We start from the raw sequence: 16,528 nt of genomic DNA, 5'->3' as shown, positions 1-16,528 counted from the left end.
ATTAGGAAGAGGCCTGGTTTCTCTGGAAGGTCGCCTGGCCCTTCCCTTCCCCAATCGTTAACGTGTTTCCAATGAGCAGCGACTGAATGTTTTTCTTTCTTTGCTGGGTTAGGAGGATAAGGTGGACAGTTTGAAACACCCTGCCCATTCCCAATCTCCTTACCCTACCCACACCAGCGTCTTTCTGCTCCATGCTATCCATCCCCCTTTGTCATTCATAATGGATGGATCGTCTTGTCGATGCTTACTTCACCTGAGAGGAGGTTCACTGGCCCAAATGCCTCCACTCCCTCCACCTTACCACAACAAAAGACCATAGTGGGGAGAAAACCAGAAACCCATTTCACCCAGATCCACTGCTATATTTAAGGTGGTAACGTCAAACCCGTGGTGAGGAGGCCCGGACACATCCCGGCTCTTGTTTGTTTGAAGTACAGCAAGTGGATAGAAAGCTTGATTATCCAGGATATAATGAGAGGCAGGGAAGAGATCATACAGTTTTAATGACTATTTAAAGGCGTGACATATGTATCAAAAAGCAATAAAGCTTAATACCTTCTTCAGAAATGTTTAAACAAATGCACTAATAGGTTTGGCTGTGCCTCTCTATGCTGCATGGTGATGTTATGAAGATCTATGGCGCGCCGTATCTATCCCCGGGGGAATGTCCCGTCTCACCAGCAGCTACTCACACCAACGGCCATTATCGTTATTTGTTTCTAAGTATTTTGGGTGTCCTGGAGCGTGAAGTCGTCTGGGCCTGACTTTGAAGCCAACGGGAGCTGGAGGTGTGCAGCTGCTCTGATAATCCACACCCTTTGCAACACAAGCGGTGCTGTGCATCATATGCAGTGATAGGGAAAGTGGAGGGACTGCATCTAGCTGGGACATGGAAGTTCAGTCCCCAGGGCCCGTTCAGGCCTTGGTCTCTCGGCTGAGATTGCCAACAGGGAGTCACTTAGTCCCAGCTATGGTGTTATTACAACTGTGGTCAAACCTGTCAGAGATGGTCTAGGGATACTTGATCCTGCCTCATAGTGGAGGGATGGACTAGATCAGGGGTTCTTTTTTCTTTCTGAGGCCCCCCCCAACATGCTATAAAAACTCCACAGCCCACCTGTGCCACCACAACTGGTTTTCTGCTTATAAAAGCCAGGGCTGGAGTTAGGGGGTAGCAAGCAGGGCAGTTGCCTGGGGCCCCACACCACAGGGGCTCCCACGAAGCTACATTGCTCAGGCTTCGGCTTCAGCCCCAGGTGGTGAGGCTCTGGGCCCTGGGCTTCAGCCCCATTTGGTGAGGCTTCGGCTTTCTACCCTGGGCCCCAGCGAGTGCTGGGCCTCCTTGGTGGCCCCCCTGAAACCTGCTTGCAGCCCCATGGGGGCCCTGGATCCTTGGTTAAGAACCACTGGACTAGATGACCTCTTGAGGTCCCTTCCAGCCCTCCATTTCTATGATTCCATACTACTGGGGATTGGACTGAGCCCTCCAAATTCATTTCATGCAGGTTGCCAAACAGCCATAAGATGGTTAACAGCTATAATAACTTACTTGCCTAGGCGGGCTTTTAATTATGGATCTACAGTAGCAGCATGCATGCCCATTTTATGTACCTACATACTGACCTGAGCATCCTAATGCAGGATGTGGACATCTCACTAAGGGGCAAAAATCTGAAAACTGGGCCCAGAGTTTTAATATCGGAATGGAGGCTGAACTTCAGAAGTCCACTTGAAGGAGAACTGTGGGAAAACAGCACCATCACTGGTCAAAACATGACACATGACTTTTATGAGAGATCGGCTAATAATCCAAAGTAAAATTCTGCTTCCACTGAGCACCGAGACTGAGAATCTGTATGGATACTGACACAGTAAGTGTCCAAAACACTGGAGAGGAAAAAGAGGGCAGAATATCTCCAACTTTGGGAAGTTTCAAAAGCCCAAACCCTGATGTGAAATTTGCAAGTGTCCCTTTCTCTCTGGAGCTGATCTAACAGCTGGTGAAGTCAATGCAAATCTTTTCATGGTGAGACCTTGAACACATTTTTATGGCACGAATTTAGGGTGTAAGTGCTCATTGCTCCTTAGCTAGGGCCAACAACTGTGGCAATGAAAATGCCAAGAATTCCAACACATAACACGGTAACTGCAGCACATCTGGGAATGAATTCTAACCTGGAGCCCGATCCTGCATCCCTTGCTAATGAAATCAACAGAACTGCTCACATAAGAGTATGAGCTGCAGAATCCACTGTACAAAAGAACAAAACCCATTTCTGAAAGCAGAGAACAGAGATATAAGACAACAGTTGTCAAAAAGAGCCTTCTAAAATGTGTTCTCAAGATGGACAGTCGTTTGTGAGACGGGATCTCATTTTTCTCCATAGCTTTCAGGAGGCAATGAAGCGTGGAGTGGAGAACACTGGTGACCATCTGGCCATTCAGAGCCCATCAGTTTGTTATGACACCAAACACATAATAAAGCACAATAGATCGTACAGGAGATAGAGAAAGAGAGGGCTTTGATTTATTTTCTTTACTGCCACTGACCCCTCCGTGTCTCCCATCCATCCCACACAAACACCCTCCATTTTGTATTTAGACACAGTCCACTCTTAAAACAGCCCCTCACAAGACTTTCGCTTGCGACATGGCACAACGTGATATTCAAATGTCTGTCTTAGGATCCCAGAAGAAAACGGAAACTTTTCTGTGTAGGGACTTAACAAAGAGATCAAAGAACTCTAAATGGATAGGGGAGAGAGAGAGAGAGATTGAGACCCTAACCTTTGAAGGTGGGAGAAGTCCCTGGACGATAATAAGATGGTGTTAGCCGATCTAAAAGGGAGATTGTAATGAGAAAGATAATTATCACTGAAACAGAATAAGTGTTCAAATAGAGAGTGAAGACATCAGATGTGACGATCTCAGCCCAACCTACAACCAAGATTTTCATTAAGATCTTTGGGACGCAGCATTACTTAGTGACTGAAGCTGAATAATGGGAGTCAGGACTCCTGGGTTCTCTTCCAAACTCTTCCACTGACTTATTGTGCGACACTAGGCAAATCGCATTAACCTCTTTTTGTCTCAGTTTCCCCACCTATAAAACGTGGCCAAGAATGCCTTCTTCACAGGGTATTGCAAAGGTTAATTGATTTATGCCTGGAAAGCATGCTGAGAGCCTCCCATAACAGGAATGAGAGTATTATTTATTAGCACTTTGGAATATCATGCTGTGGGGACTTGGGCATTGTTTCGGAGGCCCAGCACTTCTGCAGAGCTCCTCCCAAATCATTCAGACTTTTGTTTCGCTGTTATTGGTTTTTCCCCTTAAACTGTGTAATTTACACCTTTGATATCTTGATAAAGCTAAAACCCGCAGTCTGGGTCTCGGCAGTTTCTTATGCCCAAATAAATTTGCTAGTCTCTAAGGTGCCCCAAGAACTCCTCGTTGTTTTTGCTGATACAGACTAACACGGCTACCGCTCTGAAAACAATCCCTCGAAGCTCTGAGTGGGAAAACTCAGACAATACCGTTCAGATAAAGCAGACGCTGCTGGCAGCTACAGTAGTTGAGGACACCAAGGGCACAACTCTGTTGCCAATGGAAGTTTTGCCCCTGGCTTCCACCGGGGAAGGATTTGGCCCTCGGAAAGAGACTAAACACTAGATCGGATGACCCTTGCTATACCTCTGAATTCCAAACAGTTCCCAGATCCAGCTCAGCTAGCAACAGTCAGAGCTGGATACCCCTGCTGTGTCTGCCCAGAGACGCAGTCGCCGGCTCCTCATATTCACAGGCCCTTTTGAGCTTCTAGTTCTTAATGGAAAAGCATTTGCTCCATGACAAGGAGGCTGTCCCCGATGGCTGTGGCAGCACTTCCATTAGAAACCTAGGAACCGATCCTCCTCTCCGTTCCCCCAGTGTCAATCCAGAGTACCCCCAATGGAAGTCCGTAGAGTCACTCTGGATTGAAATCAGAATGGGAACCCACCTTTTCAAAGATGTGATTTTAAACCCTGCCTCTTTGTAATGAGTTCGGCTACGTAACAGTTTCCTTGATGGTGTTGTTGCTAAAGAGGACGCAGTCAGTAATAGGGAAAGCTTTTATTGGTGCAACTTTCATGAAGATTTTTAAATTAGCTGCACTTTTTTTAAACTTCCCTTTTCTGCTCCCCTACCATGTTTGGTTCAATAGCCTTTCCCACATGCATACTCTTGGGAAAGATCTCCTACCAGACGCAAAGTACTTTGCAATTGCTTTTCTTCCACTCCCCCATCCCATCCCAATCCTGGGCTGCACCTGGCTGCATTCCAGGCAGTTGCTGATTTACTGCTCCAAAACCTGAATCTGCCTTACTCCTGCTATGAATTATTAGCAGCACTTTTATTCAGCACCTTTAACTTTCAAGATGAATGGGGAGCATCCCTTGTGCCTATCTCGGCGGGTGCAAGCGGGGGAAAAACATCACACAAAGAAATCTGACCTTGCAGCCACTCTCAATTATTTTGTGCCACAGAAGTAAATGCTTAATGCCAGGGTTCCCAAATTTTTCCGCTGTGTGGGCCACATCTTAATAGGGAAACCGCTGTGTGTGACCCCCTCCCATCCCTGCTGGCAATGGTATAATATCCCTGTGGCAACTACAGCAATTGCTCACAGGGAGGGGATTTCACATACTTTCAGCTTCTTTTAGTGTGATTTAGCAGGTGGGAACAAAAAGGAGGCCATCGCCCTTTGACCTGAGTGCTCTCCATAGATCAGCATGGGAAGGAATACATGCATTGAGTGATCAGGATCAATTAGTTGTAGAGCTGATATCACTTCTGCACTGCTAGCAGAGTACAGCTGTGAACCCAGCATGTGACTCTCGGTAACTGAGAGGTGAACATCACCGCGGAAGGATAGCACTTTCCCTGTCACTAGCATGAAAGGTTCAATTAGCCCGCTCCGGCAGGAGATGCATAATTTGAGATTCAGGATATCATCAGTCAACCGTTAATGAGTGAACTGATGAGAGTGTGAGATGCTGTAAGTGGACTAGCCCGAGGAGGAGGTGAGTGCCTGTAATCAGGGGAGGATTATTACCATTCAGCTCCACGCTGCTGGCTGCGTTGCCTTTCTAAACACTTGCCTGGCTCCTTTCACCATGGAGACTGGTGGCTCGTGAGTTTCGGAGCGCTTGGTTCTGGCTGCTGGCGGGAAGGCCCATGAGAAGTGGCCCTGTCAGGACTATTGCTGTGGGCCAATGCTGGAGCCTGCGTTTCCCTGGCACTGAGACTACGGGGAATGTCCCAGGTGACTTTTTAACAGGGCTCAGCTCCGAATCTTTCATCTGTTGCTAGAGTCCATTGCGGTGGGACCCCTGCCCATCCGGAATCAGAGTTTTAAATGTCTTAACTGTACAAAATAAATGTCATGCTGGCAAAAGATGCCCTGGTGAGTGAACTCTGTTATCCGCAGAGAACAGGTATAACACAGCATCAATAGCACTACAAGCTTCCTCCATGCCAACCCTGCCCTGGCGGGGCCACTGGTAGAGGGGAGAGAGTAAATCAATCTCCAGGCCCATTCAGCCTTTAGGCTCCCAGCTGGTCCTGTTAAAAAGGGTGCTAACTAATGACGGGTGAGTTTTGTGATCACAAGAACTGGATAGGGGCATTTCCACCTGTTTCACAAAGGCAACAAAAGAACCATTGGACGTTAATGACGTCTGTTCTCTACTGACCTGGGCTGGATACACCCGAACGAGGGATTTCGAAAGGAAAGGCTGTGTGTCACATGATCCTTCTCAGCTCAGGCAGACAGACATGTACTAGCTCTGCTCCGGGTGGCCCCTAAACACGGCAGTGGCCGCAGCAGCACGGGCAGCGGCTCAGGCTAGCCAGCCGAGTCCCTGCCTGGGGACTGGGGAGGATTGTACTTCACGAACATGCAATGCAAAGAACATCTAGGAAAAACTCAACCAGCATCTGTTAAGGGCCAGATCTTTACACGGGGCTAGGAAGAGGTGGAGGAAATAGCTAAATGGGTGTAATTATCCAATAGTACCCTGGTTATCTTACCTTGTACGACTAGCCTTCCCTGGGCAGTTCTCCGCACCCTGGTGCCGGGTTTGTTAGCAGCACACACGTATATCCCAGAATGCTGCACAGTGAGGTCAGAAATCATTAGGTTTCCTGTCCCCAGCACCTGAATTCCTTCTACGCCAATGGGACGGCCATCTGGAAGAGGAAACCAGACCAAATTACTTAGTGTACCTTTAAGCTGAACTCTCTGGCCCACTGCGAGGGGAGTTAGTCCTGAGTCCCATTCAACAGGAGTCCTTCCATTCACTTCAGTGAGTTTTAGCTCCAGCCCTCCACGGTGCAACTCGAACGATGCACGTGACGTGCGGAAAAAGCCAGTCCAAGGGCCTCAACTCAGCCTTTGCCCCCAATTACAACGTGTTTCAGTCGTATCGGGCCATTGCATTTTATTGTTCCATTGGTTGGGGTTTTAAGATTCCGTACCTGACAAACACAGCTCTAAATCAGCCCTAGCCCGTTCCAGAGTGTCTGAGTGGAGAGCCGGGTGGTTATTGCTGGAGGAGCTGCCCTTTCGTCAGATATGAAACTGAAATCCTGTTTCCTTCTTGCATGTGTGTTTAGAAAGAAGGTTAAACGCCCTACAGAACCAAAAAATAAAGCCTTGGGGATCTTAGCACCTGAGCACAACACACCCTCTTCAAATAGCTGCTCCTTTAGGTAGCAAAACAGTTTGTGTGTTGTGCTTTAAAGGTGTATTGAGATATTAAGAAAAAAGGAAAATTTGGGATCACTATTAAGGAAAAACCCCTGCCAGTGATTATATTAGACTGTGGCATAGTCTCCCCAGAGAAGTAGTGGAAGTCCAATAAAGACTTTAAACATTCTGTAGGGAACAATCGTTCACGGGCAGGAGATCAGCTAGATGAGACGGTTATTTTCCATTTCTATTGGCCCAATCCTGAGATGCTGTGCACCTGCAACTCCCATTGATTTGGCCCTCTGATTCTAGGATTGGCTTTACTCCAGTTGGATGCATAACTACGAAGTTGTCTTACTCACAAGGAGCCTTATCCCAAAGGGACCGCGAATGGTACTGCTTGCAAACATTCCGGGCTCTATGGAGCATACAGTGTCAATATCTACAGTAATCCAATGATGGGAAATCTATGTGCAAATCAGTGTGGAAATGAAGCTGTTGACATTCAAAATGTGGTTGGGTCACCTCAGTCAAGCAGCTGAGACACCTTATAATTTTTATCTTAGCTATTGGTCTTCATGCTTCAGGCAATAAACTGATTAGCAGCTGGGGTCAGGAAGAAAATTCCTTCTGTAGAATAGTAGTGCATAATGAAGAGCTTTTATGGGGACTTTATCCTACCTGTGAAGAATCCAGAGCCAGCCACAGCCTTACAGAAAACCAAGTAAATGGCTACACTGGTCAATTACAGTATAGTCGTTCTTCCAGCAGAAAGGGACAAATAACTATCACCCAACCCAAAAGCCACTTTGCAAGCCATCTGTGATATTTTGGGCATCTACCCATTTCTTCGGTTTGTTTCTACTTATGTTTAGGCATGCAATTTCTTCCTCATTCCAGGAACTATTTTTTTTTTACACCAAAAGCACAACCACTTATCACAGGAGCCAAACCACCAAGACAGCTTAAGTCCTCAAGAACAGGAGCACTAAGAGATGATAGATATGAAACCAGGCCTTTCAAAAAAAAAGAAAAAATCAGCAGATCCTGCAGTATGTGTTTATCCATCAGACCAGCAGAAATAAATAGTCTAATTTTAGATGGCACCTTGACAGAGAGCGGTGGGAAAAGGTACTATGGATTGAAAGACACAACGCTCTGAAATTTGCAGAAGCCTCTCCTGCCCATGCTCTTTGCAGTGTTTTACAGGAAATGTTTAACTCAAAGGTTTCACTGTTCCACCAGGCAGGCAGACCCTGGACACTTCATTATTTCAGTTACAGTGAAAGGTGCTCAGGTCTTTCAGATGGAGAAAAACAATGTCATTAAATAATTGTATAGCTGGCCAATGCGCTGCAGCAGTAGATTGCTCAGCCATAAAAAGAACAGTAAAGCGTGACCTGTCCAGTGTTTAATGAGCAGTAAGAAGGGTCTGTTCCCTTTGAATAATATCATTTAAACCAAACTGTAAAGAAGGTCTGAATTAAATTCAAATTGGACTTGATTTCATCTTTAAATTAGACCTTTCTGAAGCCCATATTTACAATAGGTGTAAAAATCAAATCTCTCCCTTGAGGAAGTAGGACAGGTGAAATATATGAGCAGACTGTATCTGGCTGTAGGATTGTATAAATGAATTAAGAAATAACACAGAACTATGACTTGAATGCCTGTCTGGGTTATTACCCTATTTACCAGGGGCTACATCATTTAAACAGAAAAGACCCAGGCTGCGTCAGATACACCGCGCAGTCGAAATATCAGTGTCTATATGTTTCCATTTGTCTCTACAGCTGCCATCTACTAATTAGAGGTGGGAGAGTTTGAGGAAATTTCTCCTGCCAGGTAAATTTATCTTTTTTCTAAACAAAAAAAAATAAAGTTCTCCCAGCTCATATTCACCAGTCAAGAGACAAGGCGGCTGAGGTAATATATGTCATGGGACCAACTTCTGCTAGTGAGGGAGACCCGCTTTCGAGCCACACAGAGCTCTCCTTCAGCTCTGGGAAAGGTAGTGAAGAGCTCTGTGTGGCTCGAAAGCCTCTCTCTCTCTCTCTCACCAACAGAAGTCGATCCAAATAACAGATATTCCCTCACCCACCTCGTCCCTCTAGTATCCAGGAACCGATGTGGCTACAACTACACTGCATCCACCATTCAAGTCAGACAAGTTTTGCCGTCTCTAATAATCATAAATGGTTGCATTTGCTGGCTCAATTCACACTCTGTCTCTCAGGGTCTGTCTACAGCAGCACTCTGCAGTGTAGACCAGTGCTTCTCAAAGTCGGGCTGCCACTTGTTCAAGGAACAACCCCGGCAGTCCAGGCCGGTTTGTTTATCTGCCGCGTCTGCAGGTTCGGCCAATCGCGGCTCCCACTGGCTGCAGTTCGCTGCTCCAGGCCAATGGGAGCTGCTGGAAGCAGCGGCCAGCACATCCCTCGGCCCGCGCCACTTCCCGCAGCTCCCATTGGCCTGGAGCGGCGAACCGCAGCCCGTGGGAGCCGCGATCGGCCGGACCTGCGGACACAGCAGGTAAACAAACTGGCCCGGACCGCCAGGGTCTTTCCCTGAACAAGCAGCGGACCAGCTTTGAGAAGCACTGGTGTAGACACTACAGCGATGGAAGGGTTCTTCCGTCTCTGTAGTAAACCCACCCCCTCAAGAGGCAGTAGCTAAGTCGATGGAAGGAGACCTAGCTGCATCTACAGTGGGCGTTTGGTCGACCTAATTACAGTATAACATTTTTCACAGCCCTGAGCGATGTAGTGTAAGAAATGTCACGGGATGGGGTGTGGCCCAAGCCCCGCCCCTCCGAGTGACTTAGGTCCCCAGCTGGGCCAGAGTGTGGTGCCTCCCTCCATTCAGGATTCACAGCCATGAACCCTCTCCTGGAGTTAGGTGCACACGGATCTAGCCCTCCGTGTTATCATCAAGGCCCATCTCTCAGTCACAGAGAGAGCACAAAAATAATCCTTTGCAGAGGTCTGGCTCCTTTCCTCTGACGAGCACAGAGGGCTCCACAAACATGAACTGCCCCTCCCAACCCCCTGGCATGGTCGACACATAGTCTCAAACCCATTGTGCAGAGAGGGAAACCCCACACTGAGGTTTGCCCACAGTCTCAGCGAGTTAATGACAGGGCGAGGAACACAACCCAGGAAACCTGCTTTCCTGACTTTAATCACCAGGTCCCCATCTTTCAATACAACAGCGGTTTTCAACTGGGGGGGTCCATGGACCTCAGGGAGTCTGCAGACTATGTCTAGGATTTCCAAAGGGGTCCCCCCTCCTCCATTTGTAAATTTTAGGGGTCTACGAATGAAAAAAAGGTTGACAACCACTGCAATAGGCTATATCACAAAGATGAAAAACATCCAGCCCCAGCCAAGGTGAGGCCAGAGCTAACTTGCTCTAAACGCTGCTGCTTGGCTCCCTACGCTACAGGGGCTCAGGGGAGTGAAATGTTTGAGGTGACTTTTAACTTATTTTGAATCAGCGAGCAGCAGAGAGCCAATCCGGACGGGCTTGTTCACTGTATTCTGTTTGCCAAAGCTTGCTGAAGAGCTATCCACCCTTTGAAACGACAGAGACTGGACAATCTCCAAAGAAGCCAGCCTTCCAAGTCTAACCAGTCTGGCAAACTCAAACCCAAACAGAACATGAACGTACCATACTTGGCTTGTGATAATGCCTTGGAAGCCTATCCAGGGACCAGGGCCCCACTGGCACCATACAAACAGGTAATGAAAAGATGCCCTGAAGAGCTCACACTCTTAGCAAGGACAAGAGGCAATGCATCCAAACGAGAGTGAGAACTCCCCAACCATGCAGAGCGACGGGTGTGCTGCAATACTTTCCCGCTGCAATGCCAGCTCAGAAGAGTTGAGACACCCTTTCCCAGAGCACATGCAGCCAGCCCCCGGCTCTCACCCGAGCTCTGTGGTTTCTTCTGGGTTGGTGAAATGGCTCAAACCACCACATGCACTACAGAAGTTTGGAATCAATCTGTCAGACTCAAATGGAGACGGGGGCTCAGATCCCCAAACTGCCTACCCGGGACAGGGAGCGAATCTACAGTGTACTATGTGCCTTCTGCAAGGTACCGAGCACCTCCCTTTCCCTTTTAGGACTAGTGTTTGGAAATAGCATTCCTTTTCACGGGGGCCCAAGGAGCCCAGGAAATTTACATGCAGCAGTCCCTTCCAGAAACTCAACCACAACGGCCTCTCTAATAATAAGCAGGACATTTTGCGTCCTCTGAAATCAGCCATGCCAGCGGCTTTCTGATCTTCTAATTCTATGAATGACTTCGTAAGACAAAAACCATCATGTGGACCTCCTACATTTTCCTACCCCGTGACATTCACTGTCTGCTAGACTATAGTCTCTTAGAAATGATGACTAGTGAATCAAAGAACTACCAATGAACCAGGTGGTTCACGGACCATCGTTTGACATCCAGCAAGCTGTCTGATTGAGCAGGAGATGAAACACCATTATGAGTCCCAGTGTCACACGGCTTCTCCAGGGGCTATAGGAGGAACTGAGCCTTAGCTATGTGGACTTACTCTGAGACTGCAGAATTAGGTCATTTCCATTTCACTTTATACTGATGCAATTGTGACAAAACAACACTATGAACCAACTAGCGACCAGCAGGGTGGAATACTGATAGGGCCTTAAAAGGCATGTTGTTTTTAAGGTGTGGGTTTCGGCTGGTAGTGAAGAGCGGCTGGGTTACTAATTAATAAACACTGGTCACACTGAAGCTGGCTATACTCCAAATAGGAGACACCCTCAAAGAACCTCCTTGCAGTGCTCAAATAAAGTTTTAAAAATTCCCATTAGAGTGAAATCTGGATGAAAGATCCCTGCAATTTGGGATACAAGTGATTTAATTTTCCAAGGTATCTGGGATGCTTTTTCACTGTAACGGATTCCATTGTTCCGGCTACTAAGCAAATGACTGGCACATCAGCACCAATTACAGAAATTCGTTAAAACGTGCCAGGCGATATGAATATGCAACAACGCGGATGCCTTTCTTTTATAAGTAGCAAGTAGAAAGAAAGTAACAACTTTCTAATGTTGACCATTTAGGTCTTTTGTGAATTCTTTGTACCTTGGCATAGTAGCCTTCTACTTTTTAGACACATGGGTCTTCTACTCCATCGGACATTGGGCACCATGTATTAGCATATTTAGAATACATTGCAACAGTTGACTATTCAGTGTGTGAAGTGGTGAAATTTACTCTATTATTTCTAAACACTTCAGGGAATGGTGCTCCTGTCAACCAGTCAGCCATCTATTGCAAGCTTCTGTGTCCAATAAGTTACCAATTAATTGGCTCCTACAACTGTTGTATGGTTTATGTGTTGAATGGCTCTCTCTTTAGTAATTTCCTTCCCATTGTGTAACCCTTTCTGACGAGTTCTGTATAACGCTATCAGATAATCACTGCCCTTTCTTCCTTGTCTCACTTTTCTAGATCTCTCTAAATAGTGTGTTATTTTGTCTCAGTACCTTTGATGGAGGCCAGATCAGCAGCTTGTCAGTTAAAGGATAAGCTGATACGTAACACATTAAGAATTGTTATTCATTCTGCTGGCTTTGCAATAAGTTCCCTGGGGATTCATTTTTGTACGCATATGGGTTCAGGTTCGAGTGTGTAGCTGTGAAAGAACAAATCTTATCTTTCTTGAACAAACCAAAACCTTAATGATTTTATACTTCTCTCGGAACAAATCCTCTAATGAACATTTCACTTTGCAAAGCATTTCATGCAGTGGGAAACACAAGAACTTTGTGGTAGAGGGATACAAAATATTCACAAGGAAATAAAAGTAAAAGTTTATTGCATATCGTTTAAAAATTGACCCATGATTTGAGTGATTTTTTTTTCCAAACAAAACTGGGTCCATTTCCCACTGAAAATCAGCCAGGCTTTTGGCAAAGTCAGAGCAAAAAGTGGTTCCATTTGTTTAAGAGAAGACAGCTTTTACACAGAAAACAATGCAAAAATTCACATTTGTGCTCATTTCTGAGTAAAACAACTGCCATTTCATTGAAATGGCCAGCAAAATAAAATTTGAGGGGTGCAAAGGACCCCCATGAAACGGCAAAATCCTGCAAAAGTGAAATACTTCAATGGGGACTTTTTCTGATTTTTAAAAAAATGGTGTGAAAATTATTCATTGATATTAGTTTTTATTTAAATAAAGCTGAACTGAGCCTAATCTAAGTGGGCTGCCTTCATTTAAGACCCCACTGCTCTATATTTTATAGTTTATGGTACTGTGTGGAAAGTTTTGTTCTCCAAGCTGTGTTGCTTTAACAGTTATTTAAGAGGAGTCCTCCTGCAATTACTCTTCATGAACTGGCGTCTTAGGAGGTGCCTCAGACAGGTAAACTTCATACATGAGGAAGCTACACATGTATAAACTCAATCAAGCATGACAATACCTCTCCTTCAATGCACGCTCCCCTCTTCCCCCCCCCCTTCCCCTGCCCGCTCTCCTCAACTGGTTTGGTCCTACTTGGAATCCTCTCAAAATTGTATTGTCTCCCTTCCCCTCCTCCTGACTGTGAGGGAATATGAATATGTCTGATACTTTCACACGTTATTGAAATAGTTCAAAACAGAGTCAAAAGGATCCCTAGATCCATTAACCCGTCAGCAACCTTTCACATCATTGCAGAATTAGACAAAAGAATGTGTTTCTTTGGGAGGAAGCGTTCACACTTACGTGGAAATAAAAAGAGTGAGGTTTTCTTTTGACTCGGTAACTCTACAGCAAATGCCGTGACAGAGAAGTTGGGTTTCTTTTTGATAGATGGTAGTGTTGGACTGAATCTATATGGGGTAATATGGCTTGACGCTATTATATCTTCATTACTACACTATTCTATGGAGACAAGTGTTTTGAACAAGCCAATGAGCTGATATAATTAGGGCAATTATAAAGTAGTTTATTATAGTTGAGAGTCAAGGTAGAGCGGCCTTGTGCCCAAAAGAACATCTCAACACCGTGGCATAGCGTATCCAGCAGGTTTTTAAAACAGCATCAGTATGATGATTATTGCTCAGGGGGAAAAGGTCAGTTAGCGACAGACTTGGGTAGGTGGTATTAACAGTCTATAGAATCTGAATGGAAAAGGCAGTGTGAAAAAAAAATCTTTCTGGATTACCACTATATAAGTGTATTCTTGCTGTTTCCCTGAAGGCTCTAGACTGGGAAGCTAACCACCATTAATCAAAGTCTGAGAACCAGAGATTCATGACTAAAAAGCAAGGAGTGTGGCTGAAGTCTAGGGTGAGCATAGCTACTTAGAGTGTGTTTCATTCCCAAAAACGTAGCCCATAACCCTGCAGAGCCACTTTGGGGAACAAGTAATATCCTGGTGGGAAGATCTTGTGAGAATGAAATGGTTGCAATATGCTTCTCCGAGGAGGAACAGCTCAAAGGTCTGGAAACATTCACTGGGTTCAGTTCAAATACACAGATATTTTCAGGTACCAGAGTGCAATACAAAGGCCATCAGCTATTTATGCGGGAAAGACTTCTGCTTGGCAGTTAAATGTGAAAGCACCCTTCCACTGTATGCAGATCTCTGGGCTAACGTCGAGCAGGCAGAGCTTAAAATAACATTCATCTTTCGATTGCAAAAAACTCCGCACTGCTCCACTCGGGTGATGGAATTTGACAGTGGCTCAGTTTTTCATGCTGATTAACAAATACTCTTGACCTCACCACTGAGAATCTATTCTTCAGAGCTTCATGTGTGCAACTATTAACCACTCCCATTCCCTGGTTTTATTTTAAATCACTCAATAGACAGACGCTTTCTTTCAAGTCTGTTTTACTTGGAAGACATGTTTGTGTATGAATTCACTTCTCTGGAGTCAACGTTGATGCTTTCGATGTAAGTAAAGAAAAGGCTGTCACTTTTTGGAAAGATAAAATTATCGCCTTTCATAAAATGTCTGGCTTCAACCAACCCACCTCAATAACAAGTTGAAATAGGAACTCGGAAGGCAGTACAAACCCTAGACAGAAAGATAAAAGGGGTTCTGAGTCTACAATTAACCTGAAGAGTAAAGAGAAGGCTGAATTGTCCTGTGCAATAAATAATCAGTGGCACGTAATTATTTCCCGTGTGAGGACAATCAGCAGTGCCAAGAAATTCCTGCCACTCAGTTGCTTACCTAGTCGACTCCAGGACACGATGGGCCGGGGATTCCCAGTTGCAATGCATTCCAGGATAGCTGTCTGGTGCACAGTCAGCGTGAGGTTCTCTGGGCCGACAAGAATCATGGGATCCTTGTAAACCGTCGAATGGGAGCCTGCAAAGAGATACTCACTGTTAACTGAGACCTACCAGGCTTTAGTGCTTAACTGCAACACGTGATGCTATAGAGTATAATGATACCCATGAGGGCTCAGTTCATCTACATCAGGGGTTCTCAAACTGGGGGTCGGGACCCCTCAGGGGGTCACGAGGTTATTACATGGGGGGTTGCGAGCTGTCAGCCTCCACCCCAAACCCCGCTTTGCCTCCAGCATTTATAATGGTGTTAAATATATAAACAAGTGTTTTTAATTTATAAGGGGGGGTCGCACTCAGAGGCTTGCTATGTGAAAGGGGTCACCAGTACAAAAGTTTGAGAACCATTGATCTACATGAATCCTAATGGGAACAGGACGTGACCCATGTAATCCAGAACGAATGATTTCATTATATGCATTCACTAACTAGTGACACCAAACAAGGACGTTGCCTATATAACAGGTGTAGGTTGAAGTGTGCCTTAAATATGCATATTGACGTTTCCATGATAACACTCTTGACAGAAATGACCAGTCCCCAAGCACATTCTGTAAATCCAATTCATATACTGCACACATATGCCAAGTATAAGAAAAACAGCATTGATTAGCAATGGATCTGCCAAGTTTTTAACTGAAATGCACACGGTGCATTTGTCATCTGTAATGGTATGGACCGAATACCATCTCTGTTGAAAAGCAGCGTTAAATGGAACAGACCAGATTTAGACGTGACAAAACCGCTGGTGAAAGTACACGCCAATAGGTGGGTGTAAACTGATGTATGTGACATGGGGGGAAAGGGGAAGTGGCTTAGAGGAAGGAAAGCAGCTACAGGGAAAGTGTAAGGAGATGTGAGACCCATTAGGGAAAGGGCAGCTTTATCTTTCACCTTTGTATGCCCTCGCTCGCGTGAATTGTTTTTCCTGTTTCACCTCTCGCTTCCCCCTTGGTGTGTAAGTTACACCCACGGACTTTAGACGGTGGTAGTCCAGAACATGCTAGGGCCTGGACAAACACAGGGGAAGCTGCAGCCTCCCCCACTTCATGACGTGGCTCACGGCATCCGGAACAGCTGATAGCCGCCTGTAAAGGAGCCATCTTTTATCGCTGCTGGGGCCATGTGCTTTGGCCCCAAACTTGGCTAGGCTGCTGCCTCTGACCCCTGGTGTTGCTCACAGGGGCTGCTTCTAAGTCTCTCCTTCCAGGGTTCTTTTTAAAGGGACATTCCCCCCCAAGGAAATGCTACAGGGGGTTCCACATGGTGTTCCTTCACAACAATTGACATCACCTCTGACTTCGGGCCAAACGGTTAACAGATCAGAAAACCTTTCTGGTTTGCAGTAAAGGGGTGGAGCAGATTGATTCACACTGATGCACTTTGTATGACAAGTTACGGATCTCGCGGGCAGGGCTACAGTACCATTAGTATTTCCTTGTCTCACAGTAGCGCCTAGACTGGCACCT

General features: G+C 45.8%; 1 protein-coding gene across 1 annotated transcript in view; it reads right to left on the bottom strand.

Annotated features, from left to right (window-relative positions):
* IGDCC3 (immunoglobulin superfamily DCC subclass member 3) overlaps positions 1 to 16,528 on the bottom strand; it is a 182,390-nt gene that overhangs the window by 50,490 nt on the left and 115,372 nt on the right. The window contains exons 5-6 of the mRNA XM_054042149.1: positions 14,941 to 15,078; positions 6,071 to 6,229 (exon numbers count right to left, since the gene is read on the bottom strand). Of these exons, the coding sequence (XP_053898124.1) occupies positions 6,071 to 6,229; positions 14,941 to 15,078 (297 nt within the window). The remainder of the gene's footprint in view (positions 1 to 6,070; positions 6,230 to 14,940; positions 15,079 to 16,528) is intronic.

Source organism: Malaclemys terrapin, chromosome 10 (assembly GCF_027887155.1).
Source record: "Malaclemys terrapin pileata isolate rMalTer1 chromosome 10, rMalTer1.hap1, whole genome shotgun sequence".
NCBI classification, from domain to species: Eukaryota; Metazoa; Chordata; order Testudines; family Emydidae; genus Malaclemys; species Malaclemys terrapin.
The sequence above is the reverse complement of the archived record's forward strand: the minus strand, read 5'-3'. Positions and strand labels throughout refer to the sequence as shown.